Source organism: Equus quagga, chromosome 5 (assembly GCF_021613505.1).
Source record: "Equus quagga isolate Etosha38 chromosome 5, UCLA_HA_Equagga_1.0, whole genome shotgun sequence".
NCBI lineage: Eukaryota > Metazoa > Chordata > Mammalia > Perissodactyla > Equidae > Equus > Equus quagga.
This window is the reverse complement of record NC_060271.1, coordinates 62201335-62220508: the sequence shown is the minus strand read 5'-3', so window position 1 is coordinate 62220508 and position 19174 is coordinate 62201335. Positions and strand designations below refer to the sequence as shown.

Here is a 19174-nt window from a genome sequence, read left to right as displayed (position 1 = left end):
GAAGCATACCTAGAAGCCTGTCCCTTTGGCTAAGGCCAAACACCGCATGTACAGAATCCTCTCCCTGCCTCCCCCGGAACCCAAAGCACCAAGCAGAGGGATGATTTACAGCTTCACTGATGAAACATCTTCAGTCCAGACAGCATGAACAGATCCCTCAATTTTTAAAGCAACTTCAGAGAAAACTGGCCCCATCTCACTTGCCTGTGCCGAACCATCCTCTGGACCAAGAGGCTTGCAGACGACTGGTATACCCGAGGCATCCAAGCTTCCAATGGGTGTCTCTTGATGTTGATGGTGACTACCTGGATGTTGAGGAGGTCGGCCAAGCGTAGAAAGTTCATTTTGTCTGCAATGAAAAAACGACCCCAAAACACATGGCCACTGGTGAAACTAAGGTCCAAAGGATGAAGGCAAGTCCGCACAGACTTTTGGATCTGCATTTCATGGTGAAGATCGGAAGCCTCAAAGGATGGAGGCCCAAGGCCAAAGAGCCAGAGAGCGGCAAAGCTTCCCACCTGTCCTCACTCAGACCCTCAGCCAACCCAAGGCCCCCAACCCAAGGCAGCCAACCCAAGGCAGCCAACCCAAGGCAGCCAAGCTAAGTGCGTGATTTTGCTAGTTCACAACTGCCACTATCTCATTCCCAGCCTTCTACGCTGCTGTCCTCCTCATCGGGCCATCCCTGCTTTCAGTGTCTGCCTGACCTACTTTTCCCACTTCCCCTTCCTCTCCACAAGGTAGGTGTAACCCATACCCTTCCCCTTGAGCCCCTGCCTCTCTTCTGCCCACCCTCCCCCTCTGCCTCTTCACAAGACTCACTCAAACCCACAGCTTCCACAAGTTGGCCCAGCTCCCCAGGCCAAATACAGTGGAGGCTTTCTTGACCAGCTTGGACCCACTCAACAGCTAAGTCAGTGCTCTCCAGACCCACTGAATGCCCAGGGCCAGCAGGCTATTCTCCATCACCTCACACACCTCTCCCCAACCAGGCTGGTTGGAAGCTGACCACGAGTCAACTGGTCACAAAAAATATCACATCAATGGATGAAATCAGAAGATGCAAAGTGTTGCTGCTTCTTTGAAAACTAAGTTGGGTGCTTTGGAAAACCTAAAGAAAGTTGCTGCAATAAATGGCAGGTGCACATCAGGTACACTTGAGACAGCTGTCAAAGACTGGGGCAGGGAGTTAAGTCCTAGAAGCTTCCCATTTAGTGGACCTGGCGGATGCCCAGGTCTCCACTGCAGTTTTCAGAAGTAAATGACGAAGAACAACGGTTCTACAGGTGCCACCACAGTGTGTTTTATGCAAGAAGGATGTCATGGAACTGCCATCCACTGACACCCAGGCAGAGAAGAGGCCTCAGCCCTGTCAGAAGTGTGGCCTCATCCGAGTGAGGAGCCTGAACCAGACAGAGCCTTAGTGATATTAAACATCCATGTTGCTATTTTCCCTAAGAGTTGTATGGTTCTAGAGCATGAAAGAACATGAGTCCATCAAGTTGTATGAAAAAGACACTTAGCTATCTTAGGATATCTAAGTTCCTGGGCTTTGGAGTTAGAAGGAAAATACACAGACATGGCTCAATAGCTAAAGACATGTAAAACCACTCAGGCGGAAGTGCAGCCACGGAGAATTAGGTGACATGATAACTTGGACCCAGGGACCCGGGTTACGCAAGCCCCACCATTGGAGGTTAGGGAGACACTGATGTGACAACCATAAATAGTGTTCAGAGTGATCTACTGACAGGAATCCAGCCAAAACCTTGGTCATTAAATAACCTCGGCCAACAGAGAACCCATCAGTCTCACTGGGTTGAGATGTCAATCTCTTACTCCAGAAGAGTCGACAGAACAAGAAAGGACAAAGAGAATCAAAACCATAGGAATTTTGTGTTAAGAAGGGATTTGTACCCGTCTGATATTTTATGTTGGAGATCAGGGTCCACCACCTTTTTCTGTAAAGGGCCAGAGAATGAGCACATTAGGTTTGCTAGGCCACATGGTCTCCACTTCAACTACCCACTGCAGCTGTTACAGCATGAAAGCAGCCATAACCGACACATAAATGAAGGAAGACAGCTGTGTTCCAGGCAAACTTCATTTAGGAAAACAGGCCGTGGGCCCCATTTAGCCTGTGGACCAGTCTCCCAAACCTCTTTGTAGATACTTTACTTGTTCCATATTCTCTTTGTGATTAATTCTATTCAGCCCCTTTCTTTCCATATTTGTAAGTTTTATGTTTCTCAGTTTTACGGTAGATTTCAGTTTTAACACTTTTGGCACTAACAGAATGCCAGTGTTCAGCCTTGGAAACCCCAAATGCTGATAACTGCTGATCAAGGGGAAAAGTGCCGATGTTCACAGAAGTATTGCCATCTCTTGCCTGTGCAGCGTGGAGACCATTGGGAAACATGTAATTCTGTTTGACTTCCTGTTATTAAAACTGTCTTTGAAAGTGTCAGCTGAACAAAGGAGTCTTCTGGAGACCCAGGCATCAGAAATCACTGCTGTGTCCTGTAAAATAGAATCAATGGTCCCTAAAAACCAACAAATCTGATTGGCTGCCTTCCCTAAAGGTGTGCTTGCCCTGGTAACAATATTTAAATCGACACCGCTGTCTGGTAAAAGGTAAAATACTGAGAAGTCTGTGAGGTCATAAGCTCACTGGCACTTTCTTCTTGCCACATCTACGGAGCTCTAATAAAATCTACGACTCTCGGGGCTGACCCCCTGGCCGAGTGGTTAAGTTCAAGCGCTCCACCTCGCCGGCCCAGGGTTTCACTGGTTCGGATCCTGGGCGCGGACATGGCACCACTCATCAAGCCATGCTGAGGTGGCGTCCCACCTAGCAGAGCCAGAAGGACTCACAACTAGAATACACAACTATGTACTGGGGGGCTTTGGGGAGAAGAAGAAGAAGAAGAAAAAAAAAAAGATTGCAACAGATGTTAGCTCAGGTGCCAATCTTTAAAAAAAAAAAAGTCTAACACTCTCACGGATTCCTTTCTTCAAACTAGATGAGACTTGGTCTCATTTAATTTACAAATAGGATTACAACTCAGGTGACAAAACAGAGCAGGACACAGGCCAAAGAGCTGGACTCCCTCCTGACTCCAGTCATGAGCCAGGAAATAGAGGTCAGGGTCCTGTGGGTGCGTCTCAGGGGCATCTGCCCACCTCTTTCACCCCCTCTAACCTGCCCAGAAGGTCCTGAGCCCCTTTTGCTGAATGGCTACAGAGCCGTTAGAAAGTAAGAGAATAAGAGTCATGCATTGCTTAAGGAGGGGGATACGTTCTGAGAAATGTGCCGTTAGGCGATTTCATCATTGTGTGAACATCATAGAGTGCACTTACACAACCCTAGATGGTATGGCTTACTACACGGCTAGGCTCTATGGTCCTGATGTTATGGGACCGCCATCGTGCATGCGGTTCATCGTTGACTGAAACATCGTTATGCGGTGGCTGACTGTACACACGTGTGAGTTTTGTCAGTGTTGTCATCTTGCGGCTTTGGAGCCTTAGGCCTGCTGGACTCACATCTGTATGAGTGGGAAAGTCTGCAGCCGATGAACTAGAACCACGGCAGCTCTATCTTCCCAGAGTCAATGCATAAGTTTGAGATTTTGATAAACTGAGAAGATTAACACGACTCGCGTTTCACAGGTTAGTTGTGTGGCAGATGGGGGAAGGTCAACTTGGCACAGAAGAGAGCTCTTGAGAAGGGCAACAACCTATGGGCAGAACCAGCAAAACAGGAGTTGAGGGCTCAACTGGGGCCCCTCAAAATTCACATGTTGAAGTCCCAACCCCCAGGACCTCCGAGTGTGACTGTATTTGGAGACGGGGCCTCTAAAGAAGAGATCAAGTTACAGTGAGGCCATGAGGGCGGGCTCCAATCCAATGTGCCTGGTGTCTTTATAAGAGGAGGAGGTGAGGGCACAGCCACATACAGAGGGAAGACGTGATGACGACACAAGAGAAGACAAGCATCTACAAGCCAAGGAGAGAGGCCGACCCTGCCAACACCTTGATCCCAGACTTCTAGCCTGCAGAACGGAGGCAGAATACACTTCTGCTGTTGAAGACCCTAGTGTGTGGTACCCTGCCGTGGCTGCCCTGGAGCACTAATATAACAGGGAACAATTTCTTAAGGAATTGTTAATTTAATCATTTTAAGGTGAATACTATCCATTACCTTACATTCCGAGTAGTGACTTGCAGATTCTCCCCAAAGTAAGAAATCAAGGAAAAATTCTTTACGCTTCAAATGTGCTGCCCCTCAAAAAATAAACCAGACAACCAAAAACACTCACCAGGGTGAAGAAAATAAGGAAGGTCAAGCTCAGTGATCACCATTTTTTCTTTAAAAAAAATCTGTAACAAACTCTTAGCTTGCACAAATGTATTAAAAATGCTAAACAAGGGGCTGGCCCTGTGGCCGAGTGGTTAAGTTCGCGCGCTCCGCTGCAGGCGGCCCAGTGTTTCGTTGGTTCGAATCCTGGGCGCGGACATGGCACTGCTCATCAGACCACGCTGAGGCAGCGTCCCACATGCCACAACTAGAAGAACGCACAACGAAGAATATACAACTATGTACCGGGGGGCTTTGGGGAGAAAAAGGAAATAATAAAATCTTTTAAAAAAAAATGCTAAACAAATTAAGTATTATGTGAACTAGGTCTTAGAATGATTTTCTCCAGATAAAACCTTGAATTAACAAGTTGGTTTATACACTTGGCCCCCACAAGTATAAAATATGTAAAACAACGAAATACTAATTTAAATAGTATTTCTATAATTTCTTAAAATCAAATGGAAACCAGGGAATTCTAACTTTGGTTAATGTTCTTAGTGTCTCTACCGAGTTAAAAAAAATAAAGAAAAGATATGCAAATTAACAGGCCAGCAATTATTAGTTGCAAAAAGGCTATTAGGGGAAAAAACAAGCCTTCATTATTTTTTTCAGTAAAAACATACATTTTAAAGATTTGGTTACAAATTTACAATCTGAAGACTTTTGACAAAAAAATTAAAATGTGGTAAAATGACTTGATAAATCAAATTAAAATAATTTAAAATTTTAATCCGAATTTATTTAGGAAAAGCAATAAATTGTTTTGTGATTTAAGGTTTAAAACATGGCTTCATGTCTTTTTCCTGACTTTATCCAGTGTAAATACAAGTGCAAATACGGCATGTTAGTGCATGCAAATTTTTTTTTCTCCAAAGAGGCTAAAATGGCTGGAACTCCTCATATTCCTCCCCCTTATCTGACGGGTCATTCGGCATCATGATCTCAGCGAACATTTAGGTGTCCACAAACTAAACATGGATTAGAACCATGTGACGTGATTTAAACGGTGCTGTGATTTAAAAGCTTGTGTATTTATCAATTGGCTTTTGTAAATCCCAAATGATATTGTAAATTACAAGGCCTTACAGACTTACCCCCTTAAATTATGTGGATACAGCGTTTAGAGTTTTATACTTCTCTCACAAGTCCTTAGTGCCAAGAATGAGTCAACTACCTATGGTTCCTCAAATGTATTTTCTCGAAGTACTAATTGAGATCGGGGCACTGCACAAATGAATATTGAGATAAATAGTCAATAATCTGCGTTTACCTAAAGACTTGCCAAGAAATTAAAATGCTATGCCCCATGTATAAATATTTTTGTCCTTCATGATACCAAAATTAAAATATTATATAACAATTGTCTTATATCACACTATAAAATCAATTATGTTAAAAAGTAGAGTTTTCAAGCTATAAACCATATTGCCATTGCAGCATACCGATTGGCATGACTAAACTCGTATGTGTCTATAACGAAGTACACTAACGTTAATAGAGAAAAGCTCAGAACAGGCCCATCGTGGGCTTCACGGGAGGGACGGAAGGTTGGTCTTTGGCATCTCTGCATTCTGCCCAGGGAGCTGCAATTGCAGCCTCACCCAAGAAGATGCCCACATTTCTCATAAGTGTGCAACACTTACACCGATTTTCATTCTCTCTTGGATGATCGTGGACCACTGTAAAGACATGAGGTCTCCCCCAACTGCAGGAAGTAAAATGTCGACCGCTCCACGCTTCCCCTGAGCTGTGGCCATTCTGACCAGCATGACCACGTTCTATGGCACAGCCAGGGCTTCAGCCAGGCCGCAGTCTAGGCTCCGTTTGTCACTGACCAGCCTCCTCTGGTAACTCGTGCAGATGTCACCCTGTCCAGGGCCGCAGCCCACACTCAGAGAAGAACCTGTGCAGACAGGCAGGTGTCTTTTGTACCCAGATCTTTGTGGGCACTCTCCAGAGGGACCACGGAATGGTACACCCGAATGGTACACAGGGGGCCGGAAGAACTCAGCTGCGTTCGGTGTGCTTCATAATTATCCTACACAGCTGACCAATGTGGTGAGAGCCGCCCTGTTTGTCAGCCCAGAACATGGGAGAGGCTGTTGAGACAACGAAAGCAGTTCATCCTCCCACTTGGGAAACAAGTGTCAACAGTTAGACTGACCTTACAAACGGAGAAACGCTGTTCATGTGAGTATGTCCTGGTGACCAAGTGCATCTTCTCTGGAGGACCAGGAGAGACCCGTGTGAAGGCCTGCCTCACCACGCCTCACAGACCAGGACTCCTAAGAGCTCCTATCCCTGGGTTTGGAAAACCTCACCTTTCAATAGCCATCCAGGAATTCACTTTACAGAAGGACTTGCAAAGAAAGTTCATAAAGCCCTAAAGCTTCATCAGTATCTTCGGAGTCCCAACCACCCGGAAGCAGCAGAGGTGCGAGCTGACTCATCAAAGGGGCATTCTCAAAGACAGAGGGCCTGAAGTTGGGCCAGTTCTTGGAGTGGGAGATCCGGGGGCCAGGCCCCCCGGCCCCCTCTAAGTACTAGCGCAGGGCTCCTCAAAGGGCAGTTCCCGGGCCACTGTGGCCTGTCCTGTGTTCCCCTCCCTCCATGAGATAAGTCTGAAAATTTAGAAACTTGCAGGACAATTGACAGGATCATTTCATGTCCACTGACTCTCATAATGAAAAATCGGGACTTGGAGTTTATGCATCTTTTTATTTCCTTTTTCTGCTTATTCACTGTTGCTGTATTTTACCAAAGTATCGGTCCATAACAGGCTGGGTACTAAATGGCTTCACTGTCACAGCTGGTGAAGCACCGTGCTCAAGGGCTACCTGCCAGCCGCCAGGCGCCCTGCCCCCACCATGAGCAGAGCCCTCCCCCTGACATGCTGGCTGGCACAGCGACTCCCTGTGCATCCGCCACAGGGCACCAAAGCAACCTGTCCAGGGCCTGAGAAGCCTGGCTCCCGATCAGACACCGGGAGCCATGACATCAAGCCTGTGGCTGAAGGGATGCGCTCAGGGCCCCCTGGAGGGCACCTGTCAAATCCTGCTGACTTAGGCAGGCAAAGCCTTCGCCCACCTGGATCCAAAACTCTCCTTGGAAGACGCGGGTACCACCCACTCACAGGGTCTTGCTATACATTTCTCTTTTCCCCCTGGACACTGGATTGACTTCTCACGTAAGTTCCGGAGGATGAATCACTGTCGTTCCTTTCTTCTCACACGTGCATGGAGTCCTAACAAAACCTCTGGCTCTGCTGGATGAGTTTGAGAGTCTTTGCCTCATGTAAGTTTACATCCTATCACACCTACCATTCCACTTTGGTGTGTCTCCATCTAGACTTTTCTTGCAACTGGTAAAATGAGGGTGTTTGGGACATATTTCAGTCACCTCACATCTTTCTACATTGCTACCTCATCTTCACAGTCATTTTCTTTCTTTTTCTTTTTCTTTCTTTCTTTTTTTTTTGGTGAGGAAGATTGGGCCTGAGCTAACACCTATTGCCAATCTTCCTCTTTTTGCTTGAGGACGATTGGCCCTGAGCTAACACCTATTGCCAATCTTCCTCTTTTTGCTTGAGGACGATTGGCCCTGAGCTAACATCTGTTACCAATCTGCCTCTTTTTGCTTGAGGAAGATTGTCCCTGAACTAGCACCTGTGCCAATCTTCCTCTATTTTGTATGTGGGATGCCACCACAGCATGGCTTGATGAGTGGTATGTAGGTCCATACCCAGGATCTGAGCTCACAAAACCCAGGCCGCTGAAGCAGTGCATGTGAACTTAACCACTACACCACTGGACCAGCCCCTACAGTCATTTTTAATGTCACCAAAATTTCCCATTAAGTGACTATCAGAATTTGGGGCAGTTTAACACAATGATAGAAAGCACGAGCCCTGGAGTCAGATGGCTTGTACCAATACTTTGCAGCTGAGAGGCCTTCACAAACTACTCAACCTCTCTGAGTCTCAGTTTCCATAGTGACAAATGTGGCTAACAAATCCCCCCCCCACTTCAGTGAGTCTGGGGAAGGACCACATAGACACAGTGCATGGAAAGCAATCACAGCAAGGCCTCACACGTGAAGAGCCTGCCACACGTATTAAGCGTTGTTAATAACAACTATCAACCACTAACACATACATTTTAAGTTACTTTTAACTTTTTACTTTCAAATGCTGAATGCAATTTAGACATTTATTTATATAGCTCTTTTCCATACTTTAGATGACCTCCATGAAACAAAATCCCAGAGGCCAGCCCTGTGGCACAGTGGTTAAGTTTGGCACACTCCACTTTGGTGGCCTGGGTTCATGGGTTTGGATCCTGGGTGCAGACTTACACCACTCATCAGCCACACTGTGGCGGTGACCCATATATAAAGTGGAGGATGACTGGCACAGATGTTAGCTCAGGGCCAATCTTCCTCAAGCAAAAAAAGAGGAAGATTGGCAACAGATGTTAGCTCAACAGAGTCCCGGAGTGAATGACCGTGTTACAAGGTAAGGGCTTTTGGATGGCTCATTACACGCTGACAAACACACACAGGGACAGCCCTGTCAGAGCACAGCGTGAGGACCCTAATTCCACTGTATTCTGGCCAGCAGGGAGTGTCCATATGCATTTTTATTTGCAAATTAAAAAAAATAAAGAACAATAGTGCCGCTTCACCCATCCCTTTAGAAGACCCCTGCTACTGAACACCCAGGGAAGAACAGTCGAGGCCAAGGCTTCTTACCCACGTGCCCCTTCTGTCCCTCGTCGGAGACCCTCAAGAGGAGCTCCAGGTGGGAACTGCTGATGTCCGGCGCCACGACCTTGGCCAGCCGCCTCCACTGGGCCTCCTTCACCACAAACTCTGTGCCCACCTGGACTTTCAGAAGGTTGAAAGCCTCTATCATTTTGTGACGTTTCAGGTACGCCAGTTTGCGAATCTCATTCTTTAAAAAACAGAATTGTGTTTTTTAAGAGAAAGATTCAAGAAACCCTCATTTCTTGACTCTACACATTTCAAGGTCATCAGAGAGCCCAAGAGAAGGCACTGATGATTCCAGTACCAAGCAAGGTATAACCCCTCCAGGCTCCAGGTACGCGTAGCTAACCCGTCTGCATAAAAGAACGCATCTTACCAAGAGCCCGTGAGGGATAATCTGTGTGGTGAGCAACACAGCAGCAGGAGGCAAACAGGTGCCAACCCCACTCTGCCCAGGAGGAGAGAAGATTCCAGAAAGGAAGGAAATCAGGTATGCTCCTGAGAGAGAGGGAGACCAGGAGAAGGAGAGGAGAGGTCCACCATTAAGTCAACCAAGAAAGAGAAGAGGACGAGGAGGAGTGTTGGGGAAGTGAAACTTGGCTGGAAAAGGTCCGGAAAGAGGTCTGGGGCAGAAAGGACAGCTGGGGCCTGCCAGGAGCTGCCATCTGGCCTGACCACAGGGAATCTTCCAGAAGAGGGGAGCCCTCTCAGGTTATAATCTGCCACCCAGCGCCCACCTCTACTGCTCCCTGTAAGCCTGTTACCCGATATCATCGCCACCATGGCTAGACTATAAATTCTCAAAGGGCGTGGGCTGTGTCTTAATCATCTTTGACGCCTCAGAACTCTGTATGGCGCTGGGCACATAAGGCATGCGTCAGATGTGTTTGCTGACTGATCCATGTTCCAGAAGATTAATTTCTGAGGAGTGTTACTAAAAGAAACACTTCCTTGGGGGAGGAGAGGCATGACAACAGCTCTGTCCTGCAGTGAAGGAGAAGAGAGGCACAGCAGTCTCTCTGAGACAGCCTCTTTCCGCCCAGAGGGAGCAGGTCAGAAGGAGGAGGGTCTCTGGGAGGCCCGGCCTTGGGGTCAGGGCAGCTGAGGTGCCCGTGGTGCATAGACTCCTCAGGACCTGGACAGGTCAGCCACCTTCAAAGGCCAGTTTGGCCAAATCTCACACTCAGCCCCGCCACCCGCTTCTCCTCAGCAGCAAACATTTAAGTTCTTCTCTACTTTCTACTTGCCCCCTGGTGGGCAATGAAAAATTCAAAACAGAACCAAGAGGATCAAAAAACAAAAGGCCATGTCTTCCCTTAAAGGAAAATGATCCTTTGATGAAAGGCTTCTCTGTGCACTAGTTTTACAATAGAAGAAAACAGCCAAGCAGATGCGTGCCGCTGGGTGGCAGTGCAGGGCGGGCAGGTGAGCTCGCGGAGGTATCCCAGTGGATTCGGGGCTGTAAATAAAACATCCTCCGCCCTACGTCCTCAGAAGCCTTTGCCCACCCAACACCTCCAGGAATTCTCAGACATAAATCAAACAGGCAGGTACCAGGGCAGACACTGTTGGCTTTAAGAAGTTTCTGCTTTTGCTGGAGGGAGAAAAGGAGGTGGAAGCTTGGAGAATAAGCCCGATCCCCAATCATACAGAAAACGTTTCAAGGAGCCATAAGCAACCTGATGCATTAAGAGCAAGGAGCGACGCGAGGACCTGCCATTGCCCACGATGTTCAGACACACTGTCAGACCATCGCAGAGACTGGTAAAGAACTCACTCACTCAGCAGAAGACAGTAAGACGCGAAAGAAGTCTTCAGATTCACCAAAGTGAAAAGAAAAAGGATGCTTCCGAATATTTAGCACATGCATCTGCCAGCCTCCCTGCCACTGCTCCCAGTCCGGGAGCCTGTCCTTCACCCCAGACCCCCGCTCACGAACGTTACCTTTAAGTGTTTCCTGTAATTGTTGTAGACCACGGCCAGAAAGACGGACAGGAAGACGTAGGTGTTGATGATGATGTAGGTTATAAAGTACAGAGAATACCACCCGTTGAAGTCATAGGCAGGCATCCTAGAAGGAAATCATTTCTCTCTCATGGTTTCTCATACCCTAGGTCCACAGTGCAAAAAAGTTGACCTTGGGTGACATCCCATGTGGACCACCCATGTGCACCAGGCACAGAAAAACGTTCTGTCACTCTAACTCTCCCCCATACGGTGTGATGGGGCCTCAAAGCCATCACCATCCCTAATGCTCAACGGCTCGCTCCAAACTTGCCTTCAGAAGTTCTTAGAGCCTTATCAGGGTGCCCACCTTCTAAGCAGGCAGGACCTTGGAGATCCCCCATTACCACCCCCTCCCTTCACAGTGAGAAAATTGAGGCCAAGAAAGGAGAGCAACTTGCACAGAATTACAGAGGGAATCTGAAGGACGGCTTGAGTCTACACCCAAGACTCTGCAGGGACCCCAGACTGCCTTGCTGGTGAGCCAGATAATTTTCTTTCCACTTTGGGACAATGAGAATGGAAAGGGCACCATTAATAACTGCACCAGACAAGAGGCCTAAATCAGGATGCATGTTCAGTGCACCTATAACAGAAACTAGATTTCGTACAGGAGGGGACGTTGGGGCTGCTGGCACAGCAGGTAGCCCAGGGTCTGAAGGAGAGACCCCAGAGAACACAAGGAGGGCCAGGAACTTCACCTTGCTGACGTTTGCCAGAGGCAGGCCCTGCTAGTGTCAGGCAACAGTTGCTTTTAAGAAAGTGAACTCTGTTTTGGGAACAGCTGTCCATGCACCTGCACTGGGGATGCACGTACATGACATCGGGGCTGTTTGCCGTCGTGACCAGCACGTAGAGCTCAAACGCTATGTCCAGGATGTTCGTGAAGTAGGGCGACCCTTCCACTGTTTTAAGACCCCTAAGGAGGAACCAAAAGCACAAAGTGAAAACCCACACACACAAATACACTTTTCCCTTTCAAGAGCACTCCTGGAGTGTCTGAATGAGGACGATGGCATCCGGTGACAGATTCTGCCACCAAAAGGCTGAACCCAAACCTGGGAGAATTCGCAGGCAGGAACTTCCAAAGCAGCGTGCTCACCTATCCCCAAAAAGCTTCAAGGCCATGAGGGAGAACATGAGCACACTGAAGAGAAACAGGAGAAAGACATAGAGGATATCAGGCAGTGTGTTCCGGATGCTTCGGAAAGCCCTGCGGATCTGCGGAGACAAAATTTAATTTCATTTACAAGAAATCAGCCAATTTTCTGCGAAAACAAAAGCCACGCCCTTGTGTATGCCAGAGTATATTCTTACCTGACGACTTTCGGGGAAGTTAATTAGGAACACTGGCCTTAAAGCCCTTGACCATCGAACGCTGTGGATGTTAACAGCTTCCAGGGACCCATAGACAATCAGATCGATCAGGGTCAGCTGTGAGAGACACGGGACAGGGATGTCAGGACCACGCTGCTGGGGACAGACGAAGTGATGGTGTGGATGCCTGTTCACTGGCCAGAGGGAGGGGCACAATACGTCATGTCAAAAAGCAAGTTTGATAAAGAGCATAATTCCAGTTTTGTAATATGACATTAACAGCAACTGTGATTTGTGTGTTTGCTACGTGCCATGGAGTATAAAAAGCATCTTCCATAATTATTCTGCTATCCTCACCACCCCTCTAAGGTGGGCACCATTCCTGGATGGAGGTGCTTGAGGCACAGACAGGGTGAGCATGTGGCCCTGTCACACAGCTAATAAGGAGCAGGACTGAGACTGAAGCCCAGGCAGTCTGACACCAGAGTCCTTGCAGTTACCCACACGGCTACATGCTCTCACACTACATCCTACTTAACTTGAACTTTTCTTGAATTGATATATAAAAGAGGTTGTCTAGTCTAGTAAGAGAGGTGAGAATATCTAGAATATAGAAAATCCTTATTGATCCTTCTTAATGTCAGGTTTTGTGATCACCTGAGGACAGGGCAAAAGAAGAACCCAGTGCATTTTAGACAAATATAAGTAAAACAGAATAATCTACCATCATCAGAAATGTTAATTCGGTCCCCTTGGTGCCAAGGCACAGAAGATCCAGTGAGATCTAGCACGGCAGGAGAGATGGGACAGACAGAAAGAGGTGGTGCTGGCTGCTGCACTGGGCACCCCTTGGAGGGAACTGGCGTGGCTGCCCCAGCAGAGCAGGGATGAGCAGACCGCCAAGGTCATGACTTCTGAGGAGGGTCCATGGAGGAGGCACCCCGTGACGTAATCTTAAAGCAAAGACAGAGCTTTCAAAGGATAAAACTGAGCCGGCCCTGATGGCATAGCAGTTAAAGTTTGGCTCGCTCTGCTTCAGTGACCTGGGTTTGGTTCCTGGGCAGAGAACCACACCACTGGTCTGTCAGAGGCCATGCTGTGGTTCACACAGAAGAACCAGAAGAACTTACAGCTATACACAACTATGTACTGGGGCTTTTGTGGGGGGAGGAAGAAAAGAGAAAAAAGGGAGAAAGATTGGCAACAGATGTTAGCTTAGGGTGAATCTTCCTCTGAAAAAAAGGACAAAACTCAGAAAGGTCAAGAGCCAGGGCAGGAAGGCACAGTAAAGGGGGTCTCAGGGAAGAACTATGGGGTACATTTGGGAAGCAGAGGGTCCTGGGGGTGGAGACAGGGGGTCAGGAAGTGACAAAGTCTGATGGCAGGCGGCTTTGAGGGCCAGGCTAAAAAGGTAAAGTCTTATTCCCAGGACCTGCGGAAGCCAGGAAGTCTTTCAAATCAGGGCAATGGGGAAAAAGGAGTGAGACCCTCCTGGTAACAGATGCTGGACAGACTTGGACGGGGCAAGAGTGTGTCTTCGTTCACTTCACTCCACACGTGTTTACGGAGTGCCTCATCTGTGTAGTGTGGTTCTAGCTCCGGAGAGAGACCAGGAGGGCTACATGGAAAGTGCCCTCACAGAGCGCATATTCCAGCAGGAAAGAAGAGTAACGTTGATAAATATGCTCTGCAGCAGGTGGCGGGGCGTGCTCTGGAGAAAACCCAGGCAAGGCAAAGGGCTGAGGGCGTGCGGGAAGGGGGGCTGCTCTGAGGACGTGGGCCAGTAGGGGAGGCGGTGCAGAAGCGGGAGGGGAAGGTACAAAGGCCAAAGCAGCACCACAGAGAGAGCAGAAGAGGGCGAGGGTGGGAGGAGGTGAGGGTGGACGGTAATGGGGGAGGGAGCCAGAGCCCCACCGTGACCAGGACTTTGGCTTTTCTCTGCCGTGAGACGGAAAGCCATTGGGTAATCTCATGTGGGGGAGCACCACGACCTGACTTTTTAGGAGATAAAGAGGTACATAGACCCTGGCCTGGTAGGGGCCATGCGGCAGAAAGGGTCTTGAAAGAAGGACACACCTCTGGGAGGAGAAGAGCCCGGCTGACTTCTCTATTTTATACATTCTGTACTGTTTGGATTTCTCTTTCTTCAAAAAATAACCTCCCTCCTTCCTTTTCTGTACAGTTTGCCCAAAACAAATGCCCAACACAAATAGTTAGAGAAAAGGGGAGAAAAGACAGCAGACACTCTAGGTAAAAGAGATAAAGCAAGCAGAGGAAGAGCGAGCGGCTTGTGTCGGACAGCAGGCAGCTGGGCCGGCTGGAGCGCAGGGCGCCGTGTGAAAGACGTTTGCAGGGCTGGTGGGGCTTCTAGCTCAACAGTCTGCTGAGCTCGGAGAGATTGTTGGGCAAGAGAGGGAAGTGATCTGAGGTGTGCTCCCAGAAAGTTAATCAGCAGCGGCATCTGAAATGCATGTGTCAGGGATCCGAGGTTGAGGTGACCATGGCAGTTCTCGAAAGGGGTGACAGGGACCTGGACTACATCGTGGGAACAGAACGGCGCGCAGCAAAGGGACGATGAGGAGCCGTATCAGAAGCCTCTGTAATGGTCCCAGCAGGGAGAATGGGAAACAGTGCAAGTGGCATCGTGAGGGGGGCTTGGGGAGGCCGGGTGCGAGAGGGAAGCGAGAGCATCTTGACTAGGAGGGTGATGGGAGACAAAGCACCACAGACGACGGAAAACAGCTAGGGGAGCTGAGGGGAAGAAGAGGGTGGGTTTGGTCCCATTGTATTTGAGTTGAAACACTCATGTGGAAAGGATTAGCAAGCAGTTGGCCACAAGAAAAGAAACTGAGAGGGGAAACCAGTATCAGCTACGGCATGGGGCCCTCTCTCACCAAGTGTTTGTGGAAGCTCTGAGAATGGATGGCTCGGGGGCAAGGAGACTGGGCCTTGGGCTAACTGGAAAGATCCATGGTTCAGGGGTGTTGGCTGCTGGGCTGATAGATGAAGTATAAATTACCCTTATCTAATGATGGAGGTGGCCTCTCTGCTCGTTACAGCAGCATTTCAGAACGCATTACCCTGCCTCACTCGGCATAACTGCTTAGCATACATCTTTCCAGATTTTTCCATGAACGTATAACATTCTTTCCTTTTTTGTTTTTAACGAAAGATGTGATCCAACTGTACTGTAACTTGCTCTTTTGACTTAATGGATGATAAGAGCCCCTCCCTGATAAGAGATACATATGCTCCTTTAACACTATTTTATAGGGCTGTGTGGATGTGCGAAATTTTATTCAACACACATATATTGCTAGGAAATCGAGTTGTTTCCAATTTTTCAATATTTTGAACAGCTCAGCCATGACCAGCGTTGTGGCTAAATCTTTGAACACATGCTTCTTTCCTAAAGATGGATTCCCAGGAATGCAAGTCCAGGATGCAGGAGTGTGTACACTGAAGGCTTCTGATGGGAACTGCCAAACAGCCGTCCAGAAAGACAGCTTACTCGTCCCTCCAGCAGGGAGTAGGGAGTTCTCTTTTCTCTCCATCTTGCTAACATTGTTTTATAGGCACGCATGAGAGTTTATTGTTGTTTTAATATATATCCTTAACTAGTGAAGTTAAACATTTTACCATATCTGCCATTATTTATTTCTTCTTTTGTGAGATGTCGTCACCTATCTTCAGCACTGCTGGAGTTTCTCTCTTTTTTCCCTTTAATTTGGAAGGGCTCCTTATAGCTTAGAATACTCCCACTGTGCCCTACTGGATCTCCAGATGTGGTCTGCAGGCGCTAATGGTGATGGCCGTGCCCAAGTCTGTCACTGTTGCTTTAACCGAGTCAAATGCATCAAGTCCTCTCTCTTCATAGTTTCTGCCTTTGCCCATAAACCCTTAAAGGCACTGTAATGAGCACTCACCACTATCGTTAGCATGATGCAGATGTTTTTTGTGTCCTTCCAGAAAACCATCTGAGGAGTGACTTTCGCAAAATGTACAAGTCTCCCCAAGAACGCGGTCAGGCAGAGGACTTCCACTATGGAGGTGGCCTGCACGCAGAAAACAGAGCCTGAGCACAGCACCTGCCACGCGGAGGCTCAGCTTTAGCTCTCTGATACCCCCTGATGCCACCTTGATGCCACCCGCTGAGAGAATCAGCAATGTCCCTTAATTTCACTGAAAGTGGCAGCAAAATTCTTTGCTGGTTGGAATGGCTTCTTCCTCTTAAAAGGAAACCTGCCCTTGAACCAGGAATTCCATGACCCAACTGGCAGGGCTTCCTGGGAGGGGCTGCATCAGCACCAGAGGACCCGGAGGCATTTCCCCAGAAAAGGGGACGTCAGGGACGGGACGGCAGAGGGGTTGCTTAAAATCACACGTGATCAGCTACTAAGCCCCGATAAATACTCTAATGGTTTATGACTACAAAAAAAGCCAGAAATGTGGCAAGTACAAGTCACATATTACACTATAACATGACATCATGTACTTCGTACTAGTTAAATACGGTTTTAAAACATCGTTTGTCTTTCTGATTTATCCTGGTATGCACAGAAGACCAAAAACTTCCACTCCATTAAAAATGCCTTATGATTAAAGCATCAGCTCAGGGAGTAGGCAGAATTCTTCCAACCCCCAGCAATAAAAATAAAACCAAACTTGGGCCAGCCAGATGGTGCAGTGGTTAAGTTCGCATGCTCGGCTTTGGCGGCCCAGGGTTCACCGGTTCGGGTCCCGGGCGAGGACCTACCCACTGTTTATGAAGCCGTGCTGTGGTAGGCGTCCCATATATAAAGTGGAGGAAGATGGGCACAGATGTTAGCTCAGGGCCAATCTTCCTCAGCAAAAAGAGGAGGATTGGCAGCGGATATTAGCTCAGGGCTAATCTTCTTCAAAAATAATAAATAAAATAAATAAATAAAAGCAAATTCATATTTATTGAAATTTGAGGGAACAAAAAGGAGAAGAGGCATAGGGCCCAGCCCATCTATGGCAGAGTCCAGTTGGCCGTTTTGTTTCGAATGCTCACCAAGAAAGGCAGTGGAAACAACGCAGGTTCCTCGAAGAGGGCGAGAGAAAGGTCTATGCAAATAAAGAAGTAGGTGGCTGCTTGCATTGTCCAGTGGTTATAGAAATAGTAAAGTCTGAAGAGGAAAACACAAAGGCGGTTATACACAAGGAGCAGGAGGTCAACAGCACTCAAACGTCCCACCAGAAGCCTGTCGGCAGGTGAAATACTAAGTGATGGCTCTTCCACATTTCCTTTAAATTCTAGGGAGCGAGGGGCAGCATGGAAGTGAGCACACACTACAAAATGCTAACAGAAAAAAATCAAGAGTATTTTCGTATCTCAAAGCACATTCTCTTAGCAGTCTCAAACTAGGAATAGTGCTCTCCTCTTCAGAACGATAAGAAGAGAGTGCTTTTAGAGGACTTCGAACAGCGACTGACGCCGAGGAAACCCTCAGTTATAGTGACCTATTATTTTGTGGCATGGCAGCTTGACTGACTTATACTGTGCGTCATCTCATCTCGACATGGTGGACTCGGAGAGATTTCGCTGTTACGCGGTTCTCCTCCTGTTGGGGGCACAGTGCCCCCAACCTGCTCGACAGCACCCAGGGATGAAGCATTCACTGCTCTTGGGGGCACTGATGCTCAGCCCTGATAGTAAAACATGTTTTCCCCTTATTCTGAGCCAAATCTTTGGTCTTAGTTCAACTCTTAGGGAGTGAGGGAGAAAAAGCTGAATTCTCATGAAAAGAACAAATGTACAGATCACATCCAAAGGCCACAGAAAGGAAAAAGAAAAAGTCTTCTTTCCACTTAGGCAGCTCTAAGAGGACAAGTATGTCTAGGAGGAAAAGACGATGACATGTTTTTGGCTTGGGTGCCATATCTCCTGTCCGGGATGTTAGCCACTCACTCATGTAACTGGCCTTAATACATTTATTGAATGCTTCCCTATGTCTGAGGCACCATGCTCTTAAAACTTAAAATTTAAAAAGCACTGGGTTTTATCCAAATCTATGTGCCATGCCCTCTACACTTCTCAAGACATTTGTGGAAACAGTGTCTTCAGCTTGGGTTCAGTTCAAGAATATTAAGTGCTAAAGGATGGTTGGTTCCATACGTGACAGTGTAACACTTTCATTACCTGATGGCCTGAGGAGATGTCTCAAATGGAATATTCCTGTTGTACTGGGCATCAGAAACATAGGCAGCTGCCAGGAGAAGGTCCTGTTCCTCAGTGGGAGAAAGTAACAGAGCACAATAGTCAGAGTAGGAAAGAACACTTTGCTTTTTTGTTGATAATTATGTATCAGTATAAAAGGAAGTTCCCCATCAGCTCCTCCCTCAGCGCCACTCTCCGCGGGAGCAACCAACATCAGCAGTACCGTCTGTACACTGCCAGACGTTTTCCTGGGCACTGACAACCCTACAGAGGGGCCGAGACACAGGCACACCTAACTTTCTTGAATTCAAATATAGGCTCTCAGAGGAGGAAACAAAAACAAGAAAGCAGTGAATAGTATATGTACATGTACTTTAGTGGTATATTTATACACACATATATAGGGTTACAGACACAAATATACATAAATGTGTATTTACATATATGTGCACAAATATATAAACATGAAATTATATTTACGCTACTTGATGGGTGGTTAGAGGTTTTTCAAGGGTCATTTTGGCAAGTAAATTATTTCTTTTCTT

At 47.5% G+C, this 19174-nt stretch overlaps 1 protein-coding gene across 3 annotated transcripts in view; it reads right to left on the bottom strand.

The window, feature by feature from the left end:
- The window catches only part of LOC124238875 (two pore calcium channel protein 1-like), a 39671-nt gene that overhangs the window by 11969 nt on the left and 8528 nt on the right, over positions 1 to 19174 (bottom strand). For 2 of the 3 annotated variants that reach the window (XM_046660067.1, XM_046660069.1), the window contains exons 2-10: positions 18612 to 18700; positions 17484 to 17598; positions 16375 to 16503; positions 12449 to 12565; positions 12234 to 12352; positions 11949 to 12050; positions 11072 to 11198; positions 9113 to 9314; positions 205 to 349 (exon numbers count right to left, since the gene is read on the bottom strand). In XM_046660067.1, coding sequence (XP_046516023.1) covers positions 205 to 349; positions 9113 to 9314; positions 11072 to 11198; positions 11949 to 12050; positions 12234 to 12352; positions 12449 to 12565; positions 16375 to 16503; positions 17484 to 17598; positions 18612 to 18700 — 1145 coding nt within the window. The remainder of the gene's footprint in view (positions 1 to 204; positions 350 to 9112; positions 9315 to 11071; positions 11199 to 11948; positions 12051 to 12233; positions 12353 to 12448; positions 12566 to 16374; positions 16504 to 17483; positions 17599 to 18611; positions 18701 to 19174) is intronic. The other variant, XM_046660068.1, reaches the window with a different exon arrangement.